The sequence below is a fragment of the Delphinapterus leucas genome, chromosome 3 (assembly GCF_059928025.1).
Source record: "Delphinapterus leucas isolate spDelLeu-1000000601 "Yukka" chromosome 3, BTC_Dleu_Yukka2, whole genome shotgun sequence".
NCBI lineage: Eukaryota > Metazoa > Chordata > Mammalia > Artiodactyla > Monodontidae > Delphinapterus > Delphinapterus leucas.
In genome coordinates this window covers 1,806,525-1,827,705 of record NC_143131.1, presented here as the reverse complement: position 1 = coordinate 1,827,705, position 21,181 = coordinate 1,806,525, and the positions used below count along the sequence as shown (strand labels likewise).

Genomic DNA, 21,181 nt, shown 5'->3' with positions numbered 1-21,181 from the left:
TTATGTTTCATCTAAGAATTGCGCCCAGTTTTATTATCTCTCAAGAATGAAGCAGGGACAAAGGCAAGCTGAACACTTCCTGGCTGTTGATTACTGGCGAGCTGCCGGCCTCTGGTGGGAATCTCTGTCAAGCGGCATCCTCAGTCACTCGAGGACAGTTTAAGAAGGCAGTTACGATATGAACACGTGCCTGAGCTATTATACATAATTACAAGAGCTGGTAAACTCCGGTCTCCTCAGTAGGAGCGGATGGCTGGGGGGACAGTGGCGCAGTCAGCCTCGTTCAAAGTTCTGTCGATTACGGGTCTGTATTCCAGGGAGACCTAAGAAGAGTCGGTGATGAGTTAGCGCACAAAAGCGTACAAACAACCCTCTTGTATACTTTTGGAAAATTAACCATAAAAGCAGATTTGCAGACAAACAGGAACTTAAAAACAAAGGTGTTCACGGGAACATTTTTCAATAACAAACTCGGGACTGACTATGTAAATCCATGTATGGAATACAGCAATTAAAATAACACTGTACCAAATTCTCAATGCTTTAAACTAAAACTTAAACTGAAAATGCTCAAAAAGTAGGTGAAACCCTGTATGTACCATTATCCTTTATCCGTAAATTATGTTTGTATTTGCAGTTTTTCCTACTTCTAAGTGAACAATTTTATATACATACGAAACTTGAAAGAAATATTTCAAAATGATAATAAAAGATCTCTCTGACTGGTGAGCTTATAAAGGTTAATTTTCTTCATTCTTCTTGTACTTTCTAAAATGAGCATGTATTTCTTTTACGATCATAAAAAAACCCAAACACTACAAAAGTAGGCTTGTATTAAGAGGATCGTCTGAATACACTGTCAGAAAAGAGCCTACATGAAGAACTATGAAAATTGCTGTCTGCCTGTATTAAACAATCCCACTAGGCACTCTAGAAGTATGAGGACACAGCATAACTTCTGTAAACCCAGATAGACAATTAAGACTATCCCTTAGGGAGCTCTGAAAAGCTTACACTTTACATCTTAATTATTTCTGAGTCTTAATGCCGAGCAGAAAGGCCAAATGGGTGAGTTATGCTTTGCTGGGGTAAGACCGATGGGAGCCCCACTGCTCTCTCAGCTGGTGGTTTCCAGGACGCTGCCGGCCCCTGCCCCTCCCAACTTGTTCCCTGCCCAGGGAAGTTAAGAGCTGAACAGCATCCCCTGGGCTTCCCCGAGGCTGCGTCCAGGTGGTCCAGTCAAAGGGAAGGGAGGGGAGGGGTGCCTTCCCGCCCCACCCCCATCCCTGCCCACAGCTCTCTGTGGGCTCAGAACCTCCATCTGCCCCCCTACAGCAGGCCTCTGGCGCTGACCCACCCCTGCCCAGCACCAGCGCAGTGGGGGCGGCCCTTATGGACCACCCGCCCACGCAGGGTTCTGTTTCCAGGCAGAAGCCTGACTGTGTCTTTTCAGTGGTGCCTCAAATCTGTCCACAGTCCGTTTAAACCCATGCTGCTTCTCCCGGTTCACCAAACGCTGACCGGCATAACATGAGGGACGGCCCACGCGCCATGGCGTACGTGAGCAGAGCCCGTTCCCCGCGTACCTTCCCAGTCCTGATGTCCACATAGGAGAGCGTGTGCTTCCTCCAGTGCCCCTCAAACGGCCTCTTGTGCTGCCCCTGGATGGGCTTGGAGTAATCGTACTCGTCAACCCGCTCCTGAGGCCACAGAAAGTACGTTTATTTCAGACAGTGCCGTCAACAAACATTCTACACGGCAAAACCAGAAAACATGGCAAAACACGGCAAACTCCTTAAAAAGATACACGACACTAGTCTGACATTAAATTCCCCAGATCCCACTCAACAAGGAGGTCTCCATCGGCAAAGCGGACCTCGTGCAGAGCCAGGACCTTCCCAGTCCAAGCATGTCTCTACAATCCCCACCGAAACCACGCGTGCAGATCTGACCCGGAAGGGCACATGGCAAGAACACACGCCACCGACCACCACACGCAGAGGAAGGCCACGAGACTCGGGATCCCTCGGCCAGTGGCCAGTCCTCTAGACGCACCCGTGGGCCCTCACTGATGACCTGTCAGTCCTCTGGACGTAGAGATAAGCCCTGCAGTCTGCGCTGGCCCAGCCTAGGGCCCCTCCCCTTTATTCATCCCATCTGCACCCCAGCAGTCTGACAAGGTCGGGCCCCGTGCAGCACAGCTGAGCAGCAGGCTGCAGCACAGTGGGACCCAGAGCTCCACTTCTGCATTTTCTCTCTACAACTAGCAGACGGGTGTTGGAATTAAATTGATCTTTTATGCACTTAAAAATATATCAAATCCTTTTCCCGTCTTTTTGCTCTGTACTCTTGCAGAGTTCGACTTTTTCTTTCAGCCTTTTTAATTTAAATGTTCTAATTTTAGCAATTATATTAAATTTTTCAGAAATTTTTAAAGAGAGGCTGAATGCTGCTAAGGAATATCTTGCACGTGGTAACAGATAAGACACACAAAAGCCTCTTCAAATAAAACCCAAAACGTCCAACTACTTGGCAGCTTCTGCTGAGCGAGGCCAGGCTCTTGCCGGGGGCAATGGGGTGGGGAGCACACTCCCTCATTCTGCACCCATGCCTCCGGGAGGGGAGGAACGAGCTCCCCAGGGTGAGCGGGCTCTGCCTGCACATGTGCAGTGATGTCTCAGCCGCAGGAACCAACCACGGGCTCTGGGAGAGGCTTCTCCCAGACCTGTACCTTTAGATGCCCTTTCTCCATGCTTGGTGCACAGGACGAGTGTGTTCACCAACCTCCTCCTCTAACCAAGTACACAGCAACTGGAATCCAGCTCCAATCAGTGTCTCGTGGTGGATCGAAATCCAGTTCTTCTTGCCCAGCCTCTAGCTGAGCCACCCAAACACTGTCCCGGACCAAAGCCTCTGTGTCCACCATGGGAAAGCAGCTCAGCTCCTGCTAATGTGCTCCATCCTTAACTTGACCGCCCCCCAAACAACCGCTTCCGTGAAAATCTTAACTACCACATGCCGAGTACTCTTCTCTGAAGAATCTGATAAGTGAGCTCTGCATAAAAACCAGTTCATTAAAACAACGGTGACCCAAGATGAGGCTCTATAATCCTTTCCCAAACCAGAGGTGGGTCTGAAACAATGAGTTACTCGTCATTTCAAGTCAGTAAGTGAGCACTTCCAGGCAACAGAACCCGCTGCACGCTAACCTTTGCCCTAATGAGGCTGAGAGATGTAGCGATCCAAAGCCAGAACAAGGTCAAACTAGTACTGAACTCGGTGAGAACAAAGGTACGAAGGTTAAGAAGAGAAAAAGCATTCTTCTCAACTGACTTGCGGGAAATGCAGAGAAAGCGCAGAGAAGTGAATGCAGAGTGCAGGGTCAGGGCTGAGCAACGCAGCGGGGAGGACAGCGGTGCACGTGGTGGTGGGCGGGGCGGGGGGGGGCGGTTGGACATGAAGGTGCACCTTGAAATCCTCCCTGGCATGAGCGCCGCGAGACTCCTTCCGGGCCTCTGCTCCGTAAATGGTCTGCAGGGCACAAAGCATCAGGTTCTGCAGCTCCAGGGTCTCCACCAGGTCAGTGTTCCAGGCCATTCCTGGGCACACAAGGCAGCCGTCAAAGACAACAGGATGCAGCCAGTGTCCGCTCAGCAAGGACGAGTTACGTCGGCGCTAAACGGGTCGGGCTGCGCCCAGAAGCAGCCCGCCCTGCAGACATCCAGCAACAACCGTATGCAGGGGCCCGAGGAACCACTCACCCCTGTCAAACGTCTTCAGATGCTTTAGATCTCCATAGAGCTTGCTGATCTTCTCACAGCCTTCCTGTAACACGCTTCCCACACGGAACACTGCGGCATGACTTTGCATCGACTGCAATACAAAATATCTGTAAGCTTTTAATCCATGTGGAAAAGCCACGCCAAGAACTGTTAAACCTTTAGGTTCCTTTTCTTATGCATTTCATTTTTTGTAAAATATTTATGTAAATAGAAAAACTAGGAAATTCAGACTGTGAGTTTATTACTCTGAATTTTAAAACGAAGTTTGTTTGTTTGTGAGAACTTAAAAGACCTACTCTTTAAGCAACTTCCAAATGTACAGTACAGTAACATTAACTATAGTCACTATGCTGTACGTCAGATCCCCCGGGCTTATTTTCATCTGGAGACTTGTACCTTTAGATGCCCTTTCTCCATGCTTCTGATCCTTCACTCCTGCCCCCTGCCTTACCATCCCATGAGGCCTCCCCGAAGCCCAGTCTCGTTTGAAGATAGAACCACAGAACCACAGTCCTATGAGAATGGCCATATTCACCTTTTCCCTTTTGGTGGTGTCTGTGTGGATGACCCAATGGAACCCTTTCAGGACGCAACTAAAGCAAGGGGCTTCTTTCCAGAAAATGCACCCACACAGAAATTCTTGCAAATAATTTCAAGTGGATAAAGGTCTCATTCATGGACCAAGAATCCCGGTATTAAAGAATTTGATTGATTCCTAGCTGCTTTATTTACGTATTTATTTATCTAGAGTAGTCAACTGGTATTTTTAATTGACCTAAACCTGTGTTACCTCACGCAGTAGCCACTAACCATGTGTACCTACCTACATTTAAACTGAAATTGAATAAAATTAACTTAGACCGGCCTCATTTCCCACGCTCCACTATCACGTCAGAAATACAGACCGTTCCAGCGGACGTGCTGACGCAGGTGAGCACGGCTTCCGCACGCCATCCACACTCCCCTCCTGACCTCATTCAGGGGCATCAACGGGCCCAGTTTAAAGACATTTCCCAGAGTTGCCGTAAATACGTGTGATGATGGGATTATTCCTCAGCAACGAGACGTGCTGGGTTTGGGAAGCTCCCAGCTGGGAACTGAGTTCCTCGGACCTTCCACTGTCCCTCCTCCTTCAGGCTGGGACAGAAGGCCAGGGCCAGAGATGGTCTGAGGAGGGAAGCTGCACCAAACACCTAGCACGTTTGAGAGAAGGCCGAGTCCTGATGCTGCAGAGTTGCTGTGTCTGCCCTGGGTTGCCCCCTCCAGCCTTCAGTGTGGAAAGCACACCCTTTTATCTTACTCGGGCCTGAGCTCGCCTTCGTGACTCAGCAACCCCAGTGCAGGGCTACCAACGCAGTTGGCCCGCTCATCCAGAGCGTGTCCAGGCTCCTACCTTCTGCATGTTCAGCCGTAGTTCCGATGTTCTTATGCTTCCGTTGGCAAATCTCAATTTGTCAAGATTCATGACAGATTCTTCCCCAGCGTTTGGTTTAATCAAGGGAACTTTATCTCCTTTAAAAAAGACCAAAAAACCAAAAGACCCCACCAAATGTGTATTATACCTTTGCAGGGAGTTTGGAAAATGCATGCATAACCTGAGTTAATATGCCACCTGGACCACTCTATCCCTGAGGAAGCATCTATTGACCTGGGGCCAAAGAGTAAACAAGAAGGCAAAATTTCTGGCAAAAAGTTGGTGTCCAATAAGTAATCTTTGAATGAACAAAACAGAAACCCTCTCTTAAGGTCAAAAATTAGATTTATGCAAACAAACCTTGCACTGCTACTCTGTGAAGGAAAAAAACTTCATCCTCCACAGCTGTTCTCGTTCTGCCCAACCCGTTCTGGTTCTCAGACCTGGTTGAGGGGCGGGCGCCCGGCTGGAGGCATTTAACAGCCTCCTGCTGATCCTGGCCCTGCACCCTCTTGCATACACCTCAAGATCTTCTGTTCTTGCCTTTCTAAAACGAGAAACGCTTTGAGGGGTTTTAAGCTGTTCTGGGATGACATGTTTTTAAATGTATTTTCTGTAGAAGGTAACACACGCAGGTGTGAAATACAGAAGACAAAGTCCTGCAGCCACCCTCTCTCCAAGGCGAGACCTGCCCAAGCTCTTCTAGGCAGGCAATTTTGCTAGCTTTTGTTTTTAATGCTTTAAAAAACGATCATTCCGTAAAACGGAGTTTTATCCTTAGGTGCACTGTTCTACAAATTCTAACACACACGTAGGCTCCTGTAACGATCATGATCAGACTATAGAATTTAAGCATCTTAACGTTTAAAATAGTCCTGCTTTGGGGAAAGTAGTTGGGCAAACACTTTTCCTCTCCTTTTGTCTTTAAAAACTAAAGCGTAACGAAGGTGTGATACCACTTTTAGTGCAGTTTGCTGGTTTTGACAAGCAGAGCTGCGTCAGCCCCACCACAAGTGGACCCAGACCCTGGTGACCACCCACCATCTCCTGCCCCGGCTTCCCTTCTCCAGGTGCCACACACAAAAAATCGCACATATGTGGTCTCTTGCGTCTGGATCACACAGCCTGACAAAGACCCACCCGTGCTGCGCACGTGTGGGCAGTCTGTTCCTTTCTAATGCTGAGTTCCCAAGGTCTTAAACGCATGCATTGATCCTTCAGAGAGAAAAGTATTCTCAAAACACTTCCTTTTTCTCGCTGTCAAAGAAAGGGAAGCTCAAAATTTCTGTTTTGCTCTGAGAGATTGCTCCCGGGCTCTGGCGACAGCAAGATGAGCACTAGAGCTGCTGTGAGACCAGCACATGCATCTTTTCCTCGGCAAATGATTTTAAGTCGCCACAAAAGAAAATCACTGATGGAAATCCATTCTCTCACTGAGGGGAGAGAGCTGTGACCCATCTTCTATTTTGTTTGCATTAACTCCTCCCTTTCTCCCTGAACAGATTTAGTTATAGTTTGTTTTTAGTATTTTATTAATTTTCTCTAAGTACCAAAAAATTATATATTCATTTATACCTACCATTTAAAACATTTCCTTGGAGATAATTCATACCAGACAAGTAGTATGTGATAAACCCCTATTAAATAACGCTTTCCCAACAGTGATTTTTCTGAGAACATGATGACTGCAAAAAAACCTGACTGAAGTTACTCTTCTAACTGCCCCACCTACCCTGTGTCTAGCCTCAGGTCTCTCAGCATAAAAATCTCTGACTTTCTGTTTCCTCGCTTCCAGGGAGGGAAACCGGACGCCCGCTAGTGACCGCGCGACGCAAAGCGCCCTGAAACAGCCAGACCGCCGGAAGGAGCACGCACCGGGCTTGCAGGACTCCGCGATTCCCAGCGCACACGCCCGGCCGAAGACGACCAGGTCCAGGAGCGAGTTCGCCCCCAGCCGGTTGGCGCCGTGCACTGACGCGCAGGCAGCCTCCCCACACGCGTACAGGCCGGGCACGACCTGGTCCTGGCCGCCCACGTGCTTCAGAACCTGGCGAAGAAGACGGAGATTACGGGGTGCGGTCTGCTCAGCCCCCCTCCCCTACAGTGGGGGGTCAGAAGAAGGAGAAACGGTAAAAACTGGGCCTGCACCACCGACAGGGACCCCCGCAGACACCGCGCAGCCTCCTTCCCTGGCCCCCGTGCCGAAGTCAAAGGACCCCAGGGCCACTCCACACACCCGGCAGCGCCTCACCCACCTCCCGACGTGCCCCTGCACACCCGCTCCGATGGCGGGCGGAGGGCCTTCAACGGGGAGGCGGGGGACTGGAGTCGTAAGTCAGCCTCTTACAACAGTCCCACCCAGCTTACAACAGTCCTGAGGACTGAAACCAGGTGACTAAAAAGCTCTTTGTGAGCCGCAAACCGTCCAAAGGTGTTAACTGTAAAGAACACTTTGTAACACACAACCATGTAGGAAAACCCGCAAATGACCTCACGTCTTACTAAGAAGGGATGAATCAATTATCAGCGGTTACTTGAGGCGTGAACGCAGACACCGCAGCCAAGCCAAGGCCCCTGCCTCGCCTACCAGACTGCCCAGGGCTTCTGAGGGAGGCCCCGTGCGAGGGGCCGGCTGTGGCACGGGCTCGGCACCGTCACCTGCCCCTTGTAGTTGGTGGGGATGCCGCCCATGTTATAGTGCACGGTGGGAAGCACGGGGATCGGCTCCTTGGTGACGTCCACACCCGCGAAGATCATGGCTGTCTCCGAGATGCCAGGCAGGCGCATAGCCAGCTGTTCCGGGGGGAGGTGATGCAGCTGCAGGTACACGTGATCCTTCTCAGGGCCACAGCCTCTGGTGAAAAAGAACATCACGCCGTAAGGTCGAGAACAGCAATCCAGAAACCGTGAGGTCACAAAATCCTGGCAGCACACGAGGTTCCACATGTTTTGATGCTGGAGAAAATGCTCCCTTCATTAAGGCCACCTTTTCATGGCGTCTCTTCTCAGCACCCACCATGTGCCAGGGTAGACACCAGGTGCTGGGATGCAGCCACGAACACGACGGAAGCCCTGCCCTCACCGGGCTCCCACCTGAGGGTCGGGAGGTGCCAATTTGTGGCAAATTGTGTGGCACTCTCCCTGGTGGATGCATTACAGGGGTCTTTCACACCAGATGCTCCAAAGAACCACCTGACGTCTCCTTTCTTGTGTGCGAATGTGACGCCTCACCCGCAGATACTTAACCAGTGTCACCACAGCAGCACGAAGTCAGGCACTGAGGCCTCACGCCGCTTCACTGAGGAACAAACAACCCACCCACCTTGAGGGCCCCAAGCACCCAGGAGTTCAAGCAGCATACCAGCTGAAGCTCACGCACTGAACTCAGGACAGGGGTGTGTCTTCTCCCCCATACTGTCTGCTTCTGTCACACACTCACTCACACACACAAACCATCTGAGGTGGACTTACAGCTAACCGACTAAACTTCTCAGATGCAGAGATCCTAAACTGACAGACAACAGTCAGAGGTAACCGCACACAGGCCTCCGGGGTGGGCGGGGTGCCGACACTCACACAGAAGCCCCCCAGCCCGTGCAGAAATGCAGACACAAATCACAGCCACCAGAGGGGTGGCGCGTGCAGACACGCTCAGACCCATCTGGGTACACGCACACAGACCTTCCTTCACGGATCTCCAGGGTCATGGAGCGGGATACGACGTCCCTGGATGCCAGGTCCTTTGCGACAGGAGCATAGCGCTCCATGAACCTCTCGCCTTGACTGTTGACAAGGATGCCTCCCTCTCCACGGCACCCTTCCGTGATGAGACAGCCAGCACCGTATATGCCTGCAAACAACGAACTGATTAAACACGTATAACCTAAGGACCGCTGGGCCTACGTCTCAAATGCAGATGTTTTTCCCAAGATACTTTGGGAGGAGACAGAAAGGGTGTGCAAAGAGCACCACACTCACGAGTGTAAGAGAGGAAAACTTAGGGCACAGCCCAATGCCGCGGTATGAAAAAACGCAATGACCAAGCTGCAGAGGAGAAAGGTCGGCTGTGTGGACGACGCGGCTCCGCTCAATACTCCGATTACAACTGTGCTTTAAACTCTCAACATGACAAAGTTTATGTTAAATATCTCGGTTTTAATTGTTACTAAAACCTTATCAGGTTTTAATTGCTGAATGTTCTTCTGCACCATGAAATCGTGTCGGCTCCTGTAGATACACAAAGCAGCTTGGAAATGTGGCGTATCTAGTAACCGAACAACCATACGGCAGATCACTACACCCGATACTTAGGTTGCACCCGCTGTGTACAACCCTAAGTCCCACCACAACCTGTGGGATGGTCCCCCTCTGCCGAGACAAGCCCACCAATGCGATGCTGGGAGACGCAGAGCCCAAATCCAAATGTGGCAACGGGGAGCTGCGCCCCGATCTCAACCGTCCCTCTGCGTAAGGAGCACAAGGACGCCCGGCACTGGGTGTTGCACGCCCAGCGTAGTTTGAAGGCTATCACTTTTATTAGTGCACCAAAGGGTTACCTTGCCTTTAACACAAGGTGCAAATTCCTGTATCTCATCTTTCAGTTTTCCTAGTTTCAGTGGCCATGTCTTCTGGTGGTTTATTTCTCATACGTTGAAAAGGAAGCAAAAGAAATGGAGCTCTAACTATAGAGGGAATTCAGAAGTCTCAGACATTTTATTGGTTGAAAACAGCAATAAGACTACCACCTACTACTTTTTTTTACTACTCATCCCTGCCAGGGTCAGAAGGAACACACGGATGGAGCAAAGAGAAAAAACAGGCCCTGTTCTTTAGTACAGTGGCAGCTCCTCAGCTGACAGATCAGTAAACAACCCAGAAACAAAGTTCAGGATGGGATTCACCGACTCCCCTCCCAGGCCCCCTGCCACGTTCCTCCACTCATCACCCTCACTTGTGGACATCTCAGGGCCCCGCCTGCCGTGCTCTGTCACTGTGGCAGCCTGCCATCTGTCTGTGCCACTTCTCCACTCAAATACATTCCCTCTGGCTCTACTGACTGAGGCCCTACCATGTGCTGGGCGCTGCGAAGGCAGCGGTAAATGAGACAGACCTGCCCCCGCCTCCCAGGGGGAGCTGACACCTTAGTCGAGGAGAGGGACACCGAACAATCACGGTCTCGCGTCTGGCTAAGTGCGCCGAGACAAGGCGTGGAAGTAAGACGCTGGCCTCCACTGCCTTGGGGGACGCAGGGAAGAATCTCCTCGGGGAAGTCACGAGTTAGGATGTGAGATACGAGAAAGCAAGTGCACGTAACTGCAGAGAAGCCTTCCCACAGGTACCGAGCACCTGAAAGGCACAGAGCCTGATGCCATCCTACCTGTAGGGTGGAACTGAACAAACTCCAGGTCCTGGCAGGGAAGGCCTGCCCTGGTGATCATGGCAGTGCCGTCCCCGGTGCTGGTGTGGGCGGATGTGCAGCTGAAGTAGGTGCGCCCGTAGCCTCTGGAAAACAGACAGGCCGGCAGAGAGGTGACTGCACAAGCGTCCCATCAGGACCTCCTTTCTAATGGACTGGAGTGGACCGAGCACCCAGGCAGCACCTCTGTGGGTGCATGTGTACACGCTGCCCTGGGCAACTGGGACGGTAGCCTGGGGGGCAGAGAAGGCGCTCTCGCTTGTACCTCAGGGCACTTCTGCGCTAAGTAACTGATTTTCCTGATAAAAATGTATAAAATAATAAAATCTAAAAACATTTATGGATTCACTTCTTAAAACGGTTAACAGACTGACAGCATATAAGATGGAATTTACTTATTTTCCTCATGTGAACAAACAACACTCTTCTACCCCAGAAATCAGCGTAAACACAGCATCCCTCAAAGCAAAGGAGACGCTACTCCAGACAGCATCAGACTCTCCAGGCCTGTCTCCTCAAGGGTCCTCCCAGCTATGAACTGCTGACACTTTCTTGCCACCGTGAGGCAGGTGCTGGTGTCGCCCCTCTGGCCCACAAAGCTACCCCTTGCCGGGTGAAGTCACAGCCTGAGCCTCAGCCATTACTCCGTGACAGCCCTATTCTCATCAGAATAAATAAATTCAGCTCGCCTGCAGAGAAGTTGAACACGACTAAACCAGACTCTTACCCAGTAGCTACAACAGTGTTCTTTGCTCTGATGCGGTGGATGGACCCGTCTTCTATGCACAGAGCAATAACGCCTCGACACTCCCCGTTCTCCATCAGGAGATCCAAGGCAAAATACTCCACAAAATAGCTGGTATCATATCGCAGAGACTGAAAAAGAAAGAAAAACAACCAAAAAAGGGGGTCCCGCATTTGCAATTGCACTGTTAAAACTAACAGACTAGAGACCTTGATCTGGCGTGGGGCACTGGGATCAGGCGGACCCTAGCGGAACACTGGCTCGGAAAAGGAGCCACAGGCTTCAACCCATGGATGGCAGTGCCGATGCATCGTGTGACAACTCAGCTGTACAAACAACGCAGCCCAGAAGGATGCCGCACGTGGGACACATCTCTCGGCTCTACACAACCCCGAGGCGCCAGAGAGGCAACACTAACCTCCCCTCAGAGCTGCTGCGAGAGCTGCGCCCGTGGACCACGGGGTCCCGACTTAGACCAGGGTGTACTGCACGGCGTCTGCAGCCGTATGGCCACTTAGTCCAAGTAAAGCAAAACGCTCAGCACATTTGTAATGATTATGAATTTAACTTTTTAGAACAGATACTTGCAAATTAACAACTATCAAGTTACTCTGCTGCTCAAAAAGCGATCCCTGGGCGCAGGCTGACACGCTGACCCGCCCCCGGGGTGGCCTGCTTCCCATGCCACCACACGCCTGGCCTGGCTGCGTCCCACCACCCTGGGCACCCAGGGTGCCTCACCCTTCCATACAAAGTGTGCAGCAGCGAGTGGCCAGTGCGGTCGGCCACGCAGCAGCACCGATGGGCCTGCCCGCCCTTCCCAAACTTGAGGCTCTGTCCACCGAAGGCACGCTGGTAGATCTTCCCATCTTCAGTTCTGCTAAACGGCATGCCGTAATTCTCCAGCTGAGAAACAGAAAAACACCGAGCGCCTTAACGGGATCCAGATGCTCACGGCTAACTCACGCTAGAACCTCAACACAAATCTGCAAGCCCCGAACAAACACATTCTACGGAGAGCTCAGCAGCAGAAGACAGAAGCATTCCCGTTAGAGCAGCTCGCTGCCACCTGCCGGCTGAGCGCTCCCACCACAACCCCTCCTGCATCGGACAGCCGGCAAGGATGTTACCTCCACCACGGAGGCCGGGGCCTGCTCCGTCATGTAGTGGATGGCATCCTGGTCCCCCAGCCAGTCGGAGCCCTTCACGGTGTCGTAGAAGTGCCACCTCCAGTTGTCCTCCTCCATGTTCCCCAGGGCGGCGTTGATCCCTCCCTGAAACACCAGCAGCCCCGTGAGCTACAGCAGGCTCACTTCCCCACTGCCTCCTGCCCGGAACCAGATTCGGAAAAAGCCAGCTACTCGTGCGAGAGGGCCAGTGAGGGATCTCACCGTCCGGCAGACTCCAAAGCTCATCTCCTCCCCCTGCAACCTAGAGGCAGGGCCCAGTTATGGAATCCCCCAGCCTCAGGCGCCTCACCCATGAGAGGGACACAGAGCCCAACCCCTTGGGGCATCCTCTGGAGGGTCGGCCGAGGTTCCTCAGGTGAGGCTTCTTCCTTACCAAGCCCGGCATGTAAAAGGGATTCAAATCTAATAGCTTCATGACAAACGTTCCCAATGGTACTGGAGTGTAGGCGCTAAAAGCAGAAGCGCTTCCTGCCGAGGGCTCAGAGCCCCAGCCCCCCACGCCCCCGAGCCTGCCCCTCAGTCACAGAAATCGCAGCACACCCGTCCACCCCCCCAAATTAAAACTGCACATCTCTTCAGATAACCTTTCTCACAAGGCACGCTAACCTCCCTTTCTCCCCAATTGTTGCTCAGTCATAACTTTTGAGTCCGCACTCTCACTGGAATTTCTTCTCCAGCTGTGCCTGCTGTGCCTCAGTTTCCCATGTTACGTTTGGCTACCACTAAACGAGTCACTAGCACAGAGCAAGGAACCCTGGACAGACACGCGGCACGAGTCACCACGTTCCTTCCTTCCTCCCTCCTCCATCCCCTCCAATCGTAAACCCAAACTCAATCCTGATAAAAAATGTTAGGTACCGGGGCAGCAGAATGCAGAAAGCTGGTTTAGAATAATGCAAAAACGAAACTGCCTTCCAAAAAGGTTATATAAATTTATATCCTCAACAGCAATGTAAAAAAATGTGTTTCCCCATAGCCTTGCCAACAGAGTTTTGTCAAACTTGGAGTTTTGCTAATCTAGTAAGTAAAAAATAATATCTCAATAAATAAATAAATAATACAAAAACACGTGGCCCAGTGCATGCAAAAATGCTGTTATCCTTCCCCCAATTAAACCTTCTTTTCTTGAGAACCAGCATTCAAGTTAAGCTACCCTTTTCTCATTCTTTTTATTGCATTACTATTGCACTACCTGAAAACTATTTTTTGCAATACCGTTCAAAATTACCTGCTTAGATCTATTCTTGCTTTTGGACAATGAATTATCCAAGGATATTTATTACTTATTCTTCAGTTTAAAAAGCGCAGCTTTCGAACAAAGTATCTAGGCAGTTTGGTGCGTAAAGAATGTGGCTGGACCCTGAATATAGCTATTCCAGATGTAACGGTGAGGGGAGCTCTTATTGCTCCGTAGAAAATCACCACAGCCTCTGTTGTCTCAACGGGGAAATGCGTTCAAATACCAGAAAAGATGGTCAAATGTGATTGCAGAATGCTACCTGCATACCAGCTGGGCACTACCTGTAGTGTGTCTAGAGTGAATAAACGAAATAATAAAGTCACAGAATTTTCCACCTTACTTTTTCTTCTTCCCTAAATTCAGAGCATTAAAGGCCATTGTTTTCTGTGCTGCAGCTTCACACCATCATCAGAGCTCATCACCACCACTCGAGGTCTGCCCTGAGGTTCCTCCAGCAGGTACAGAGCGAGCCCACAACAAACTTGTTCACATCGGGTAAGGGCAGTGAAGGCGCTCACACCATGATGGAGGCGGGCACGACTGGAGCAGAAATAGGAGTGACAACAAGGCTCTGGGCAGTGGGGCGGGGGCAGGGTGGGCAGAGACCTCCTGGCGAGGGAGCGCCAAGAACAGAGGGAGCCCAGTGGAGGGCGGCCTGCGGCGGGAGGCTGCTGTGGTGGAGCGCCGGGCTGTGCAGTGCCTCGCGAGCACCAAAAGGACGGAGAGAGCCCTTTCTCATACCTGGGCTGCGACGGTGTGTGACCTGGTGGGAAAGAGCTTTGTGACACAGGCCGTGTTAAACCCTGCTTCAGAAAGGCCAAATGCAGCTCGCAGGCCTGCCCCTCCGGCGCCGACCACCACTGCATCGAATTCATGATCCACTACGGGGTACTGCGTAGAAATCTGAAAAAGAAAAAGCCCCCTGTCAATCACTGGTTCAACTAGGCCAGACACTGAGGCTGTGGTTACGGTGAAAGAGAGTCATTGCCACGCCCAGAGGGCCTCCATCCTGTGCTGGGACTGCACACCAGGTACAATGCAGTAGTCACAGCAGACGTGGTGGGCTCACCCTCGAACTGAAAGGGGACGGCAAACAGCTCTCATCAATAGCAGGGCACCAATCCCATGGAGCTAGGACACCCACCATTAGTTGAAAGGCCGAAAACTAAGTAGGGGACCAGAGATGCAGAGGAAAGCAACATCACAAATCAAAATACCAGTTCTAACTACGGTTTTTCTTTGCAATTATCCTTTCTACTTATCTTCTCTTTTTGCATTTACACCCACATACATGTACAAATCTAAGCTTACAGTGTAGCACAGATCATGATTTGAAGCTTCTCATGAAAACACTGCAATGCTGTTTCATTTAGATAAGGACAGTCCGTTCACCTGAGTGACCGTCCAGGAACCAAGGACACAAGTCTACTCCAGGTCCATATTGTATTTACGACTGAGAAAGTGCCAACAAGCATTCAGTAACTATTGTGGGCTTATGAGATAGAAACTTAGAAGCAAATTGCAGTTTCTTCAACAGACCGCAGAAGGGCCTCGTAAACACAAAAGAGCCCAAGTTGCTACACAGTCCTCAGCTGAGGAGGGTGTCTGTCACCATCCATTCCAGTAAATACCGTTCATCTGACATTTGTATTTCATTATTTTTTTACTTAAAGTTTAATCTGGCTTACAGATATGTAAGAGCTACAAACAAAAAAATGTTAATATCTATGCTTGTATTTGTACTATTATTATTACACTAAAAATAATGAGTATGAATGAAAAATTTTTAAGTAAAACCTGTGTTACTCAAATACATTAAAACCTGGTATAGAACCCTACTCTGTTAAGTCAAAAAAATCACTTATAACAAAGTCACGAACTTACTGCGTCTGAAACTTTAGCGGACGACCTCTTACTGCTATCAACGGTGAAGTGAAAACTGCGGGCTCCTGTGTGCAATGCTTCTCGCCGCTGCTGAAATACAGATGGAACTCTAAGTGTCTTCACGGAACAGGGGACTTGTAATTAAAACTTCCCTTCTAAGTCGACAACCTTCTTATGTACCCAGATGCTCCCTTTTTTAAAAAAAAAAAATTAATTAATTTATCTTTGGCGGCGTTGCTGCATGCGGGCTTTCTCTAGTTGCGGCGAGCGGGGGCTACTCTTCGTTGCGGTGCGTGGGCTTCTCACTGTGGTGGCTTCTCCTGTTGCAGAGCACGGGCTCTAAGCGTGCAGGCTTCAGCAGTTGTGACATGTGGGCTTCAGCAGTTGTGGCTCGCGGGCTCTAGGGTGCAGGCTCAGTAGTTGTGGTGCACAGGCTTAGCTGTTCCACAGCACGTGGGCTCTTCCCCGACCAGGGCTCGAACCCGTGTCCCCTGCATTGGCAGGCGGATTCTCAACCACTGCACCAACAGGGAAGCCCGCTGGTGCTCCCTTTCACCAGAAGCCTTACCTGGAACCCTCCACTTAACCCTGAAGGATAAGGCAAGGGCTAAGGACCCAGGGCAGGCCCAGGAGGCGAGGAGTTGGCACTCCAGCGAAGGCCCTTCTAGGTGAAGTTTGTTTCCAGACAGGACACTGACTCGGGAAATGACAAAAGGCACACTTTCACATTAATTTCTTAATTTATGGTGGAGAATGGAGAAGACATCTGTGTTGCCTAAGTGGCAGTTTTGCAAAGAATGAAGTGCCTTCCCGGGATCCATCCCAGCCCTCTTCATGCTGGAGCTCCCCTATGAGGTTCTGCGGGTCACTGGAGGAGGCACCAGGCAGCGCGTTGGGAGTGGGTGCTCCAGAGCAGGCTGTCACTGGGTGTGGTGACATCCCTTCCCTGAAGACGAGAAGATTCAGGCCCAGAGATGCTCCTGGTCCTGCCTCACCACTCCCCACACCTGCGCTAGGCTCAGCCACGCCCCTTTACCTGGCATACTCCACGTGCCGTTCCCTCTGCTAGGACACCTGTCCCTGGCCAACCTCTACAACTACAAGTCTCAGCTCAAATGTCCCATCCTATAACCATTTACCCAAGGAAATGGTATTAATGAAATCACAGCCCAGCATGAGAGGCAACCTTCTCCATAGGCTAGCAATGGTCAGCACTTGAGGGAATAAGTTTTTCCATTCTGTTGACTGCATTTTACTAGACCACTGATAAAACAGTCTTAGAAATACCTTGAAGAACAGTTTTGGGAAATAAGTACATTCAACGATGACAAAAGGGATGCCTTCAAGTATTCTGCAGTTGGAAGAGATGTTTCAATTCTGTGGGGAAAGAAATTACGCTATGGGACAAACAAGTGGGGATAACAGGGAGGAGAATTACCAAATACAAAATGAACTCCAACTGAGCTGTTTGAAACTGGACAGACTTCCCTGTAAGTGAGGGACTCAGGCCGGAGCTGGATGACCTGACCGACTACTTGCGAGCAGCGTCAGAGATGGCTCCCTCTAACTCTGAGACTGAGTGGTAGCTGACACAAACATTGAGTTTACTTTAATAGCTCCGATTAAAAAGTATTTTCCTGGGTTTTTAAGTAGATCTGAACTGATAAGAGTCATACTCTTGAATTCTCCATTTGCAATGTTAAGTACGTTTGTTTTTATGGACAAAACCACTCTTTCAGATATGAACTAAAAAAACAAATATTTTTCAGCTGTATTATAATTTTTAAATGGTAAAACCATATTTTAACAAAAAACTAAGTCCCTGAAAGAATTCTAATACAAATGTTCTTGAAAATTTCATAAATAATAATATAAATACGGCTAATAGCACCAATAAGAACAGTACATTTTGATGCCAAATTAAAATTAAAACAGAAACCGTGAGATTCCCTAAATATTTCTTTCTAGGATGTTCACACACACACACACCCCCACACACGCACACGGTTAGCTTAAAAAGCAGTAGCTACCATAAAGAAATCTTTAACAAATTATCATATTATCTCTCTGTGGAAAATAGTAACATTATTTTTTGTATCTAAATCCAATTTGGGGAGTGATATTAGAATTTGGAGAGTCCAATTTTAATCCAATTTCTGTCTTTAGATAAAACTTGTATTATGTCACTTCTTAATCTAACGTTTTTTGAAGAGAAATTATCAAACCTTTCCCAAGAGGGTAACGAAAAAGAATGCAGAAATTCTACCTAAGGTAGAATTAAAAGAACACAGAGCTCTTAATAGCATAAAAGTACAGGTGACTGAATTAGGAGGAAAAGGAGAGAAAAAGTGAGAAGGGTAGAGATACTGATGCCCTCCATCCAGCAAAGTGGTGCTGGGGGCTGTCCTCATCTAACAAAATACACCTGTGAATCATGAACAAGAAACCAATTTGCAAGCACAAGCTACACAATTACAAAAGTAGACCATAAAGGATCTGAAGTGGTTGCATAATTATATTGGGAGAACTGAGGACGTGGGTAGGAGGATGGTTTAAGTGAACTAAATCCTCATTTACCAGCAAAAGTCAATGTCTAAACTGGACAAAAATGCACCCTCATATCAGCTAGAGAAATGGAGGTAAACAGCAGGGGCCAAAACCAAAAACAGTTCAAAATTGATTCCACTGGGGAAAAGGTCTGGGGAAGGACGCGGTCTTACTCCTTTCCACTTATAAGGGCTTCTGTACTGACATTTTCTTTTCCAACTACGTGTAATTATTTTCACTAAAAATGTAAAGGTTTTTAAAACAGGGATGTTTCAAATACCATTCACATGATTACCGAGGGCAGGCTGTGAGCTGTGGGTCTGGCACGGAGGAGGGCCACACGAAGCTCTCACAGGTTACCTCACAGAATCCTCATTCACCCCACAGAGAAACCGAGTCTCTCCAGGACGCAGCAGCTCTGGACTGGGTCTGCCCGGCTGGCTCCAAATCCTGTACTGTCCCCACCATCTAGGGACCCCTGGGGAAAATCTCTGGGTCTCCAAACTAAGATGAATATCCAGGCTGTATGCCCAAACAGAGCCACAACTTTTCAAGTGAACCAGGAAGAACACGACACGGAATGCAGAACTGAAAACCAGTGGCATTATAATTATCCCAAGAAACAAATCGTTACTACAGTGGCCTAAATAATGTAAATCTAGATACACCATTAAGACACACCCAGAATGATACATTCAAAGAGAAGAAGCTGACTTATTCTAGAACAGTATCTTGTCGAAAATTGAAAAATCTCATCTGAAGGGAGAAGTTAAGCAACTGAACTTGGTTTTACTTTCCCTTTTGATTTAACTATCAATACTTTGGAACAGTTTGTAAATTCTGTCAGTGCACTGGGACAACGGGAAAGGAAACAAAGGCAAAATAGGTTTGATAATTTTGTAACTTTAAAGCAGCTGTAAATATAACTTGGAAACACCACAGAATTGAACAAAATGAAATAAAGAAAAATTTTGTGGACTTTATTCAAATTATCCTCATCAAGGAGGCTTTATGAACATTCCTCAGCTGGAGATCATGAATTCCTTTTTTTTTTTGTTCTGCTAATTTGATGCTTTTGTTCTTGCCAATCTGAAACTCCAATACACAGCTTGTGGACAGATTAATTTCCATAGACAGAAATAATTTCCAAAGCTATCTACATCAGAATAAAAAACCTTTAGAAACCCAAGATCATCTTCGGTAGACCTAACCTGTGGTTCAACTTTGCTAACTCTACCTTGCCATCATGTTCACAACCACCTGAAAATGGGACCGTGGTGAAGATTCAAGGAGACAGTGGAGCGCAGTGCTGGCAGCCAAGAGCGGCTTCAACTGAGATCACTTCCAATCAAGCCAATAGGAAAGGAGAGGTTTATGCTCCAACTTGTGGTGCGCCGAACTTTACTCTTACTTTCAGCTAAAAGCTCACAGCTGAATTCCTTCCAGCCCAGCTTGTGTAAAGGACAGCAATATTTTCATAAAATGGCAAAGGGCGAGTGGTAGGTGAAGGGTGTCTGCAGGATGGAATAAGGAACTCCTGGCTCCAGTCTGGTCTGAAGACAGACGTGTCAGCTCTTCCCCAGTCACCACCACATACCAAATCTGTCATCTCACCTAACGATAAGGGCCCACCCCACTCAGGAGTTTGCTCAAACTTTGTTGACTAAAACTACCGCACTGACCATGGACTTCATTTCCTGCTTGTGGACCCCCTGCTACAACTGTGTCTTAGAGCCCAAGATTTGGGGGCTGGGGGAACCTCTGCTCAGTAAGAAGCAGCAACACATGAAAGCATTTAAAATGCTTTCTGGTGTTGATAGGTTGTCCGACTAAACCACCTCACATTTAACATTAACTTTTAATTTCTGTATTTTAAAAAGAAGAAAACTGTGGGTATAATTACAGGCATAAATCAAGTCAACATTGTTGAAAGCCTTGGTTCCCACTGGAACCTTTACTTTGTAATTAAATTACTAACTAGGAGGCTCGAGGAGTTCATGTAAAAGAACCAAATAACTAAACCCTCTAAATTCAGTGCTTCCAATAAAACCCCCCAGGGCTTCCCTGGTGGCGCAGTGGTTGAGAGTCCGCCTGCCGATGCAGGGGACACGGGTTCGTGCTCCGGTCCGGGAAGATCCCACATGCCGCGGAGCGGCTGGGCCCGTGAGCCATGGCCGCTGAGCCTGCGCGTCCGGAGCCTGTGCTCCGCAACGGGAGAGGCCACAACAGTGAGAGGCCCGCGTACCGCAAAAAAAAAACAACAAACAAACCAAATCGACTCAGAAGGCCTCACCGTCAGGAGTGCAGGGGACACGGTCCAGCAGCCAGGCCTCGGGAAAGCACATCCCGGACCGACCCGAGCGGGGCTAGCGGGACTCCGCAGCCCAGGAAGACACCCGGCCCGCGTCCGCCCCAGTGGCTTTGCGGTCAGTGCTCAGGGGTCACCGCACAACACCTAGAAGCAAGGTCGAGCCTAGTGCCGGGGCTCCGCTCGGATCCCACCCGCCCGGGTCCACCGCGATCAGGCCGCCCCGGGCCCGTCCCGCCGTGTGACCTTGGGCGGCCGCGTCCTGGAGCGCACGCCCGGAGCTGAGCGGGCTGCCTCGGCCGTCGCCCCGGGCTCCTGACCGGGCCCTGGGAGGGGAGGGGTCCCGGGCGGCCCGCAGCGTCGTGACCTTCACCGCGCCGCAACCCGCTCGGCTGGAACAGAGTCCGGCGGGCCCTCCCCAGCCCGTCCCACCTTGGGGTCGGGGGCACGGGACCCAGCGTCCGCCCTGCCCCACCCGCAGCGCCAACTCACCGCCCAGGTCAGCGCTAGGCGCCGGGCGCGAAGCAGCCGCGACACAACCCCGATCCCCGACACAACCCCGATCCCCGACATGTCTGCCCTCCGCAACCGTCCCGCCAGTCCCCGCGCAGACCGCGCCTGCGCACGTCGCCGCGCTCGGGGCCGAAGGTGGCGG

At 49.9% G+C, this 21,181-nt stretch overlaps 1 protein-coding gene across 2 annotated transcripts; it reads right to left on the bottom strand.

Annotated features, from left to right (window-relative positions):
* On the bottom strand, positions 1 to 21,138 carry SDHA (succinate dehydrogenase complex flavoprotein subunit A). Of its 2 annotated transcripts, none has more exons than XM_022581281.2 (15): positions 21,019 to 21,138; positions 15,672 to 15,761; positions 14,529 to 14,690; positions 12,488 to 12,631; positions 12,099 to 12,263; positions 11,340 to 11,488; positions 10,574 to 10,698; positions 8,878 to 9,046; positions 7,855 to 8,050; positions 7,072 to 7,243; positions 5,176 to 5,294; positions 3,762 to 3,873; positions 3,469 to 3,599; positions 1,587 to 1,700; positions 1 to 323 (listed from the first exon to the last, which is right to left on the bottom strand). In XM_022581281.2, the coding sequence occupies exons 1-15, from the start codon at positions 21,097 to 21,099 to the stop codon at positions 237 to 239; spliced, it is 2,016 nt and encodes a 671-aa protein (XP_022436989.2). In that variant the 5' UTR covers positions 21,100 to 21,138; the 3' UTR covers positions 1 to 236. The 2 variants fall into 2 exon arrangements, with proteins under 2 accessions (XP_022436989.2, XP_022436990.2); XM_022581282.2 differs by having other exon boundaries at positions 15,672 to 15,758.
* Positions 21,139 to 21,181: the final 43 nt, after the last annotated feature.

Excerpts from the sequence above, each read along its gene's own strand:
- SDHA (XM_022581281.2), bottom strand. The coding sequence starts at position 21,099 with ATGTCGGGGATCGGGGTTGTGTCGGGGATCGGGGTTGTGTCGCGGCTG. Across the intron at positions 9,047-10,573 it reads TGTTCAGTTCCACCCTACAG|GCATATACGGTGCTGGCTGT; the intron begins GTAGGATGGCAT and ends CGTTGTTTGCAG. Across the intron at positions 324-1,586 it reads TGGACATCAGGACTGGGAAG|GTCTCCCTGGAATACAGACC; the intron begins GTACGCGGGGAA and ends GACTCTTCTTAG.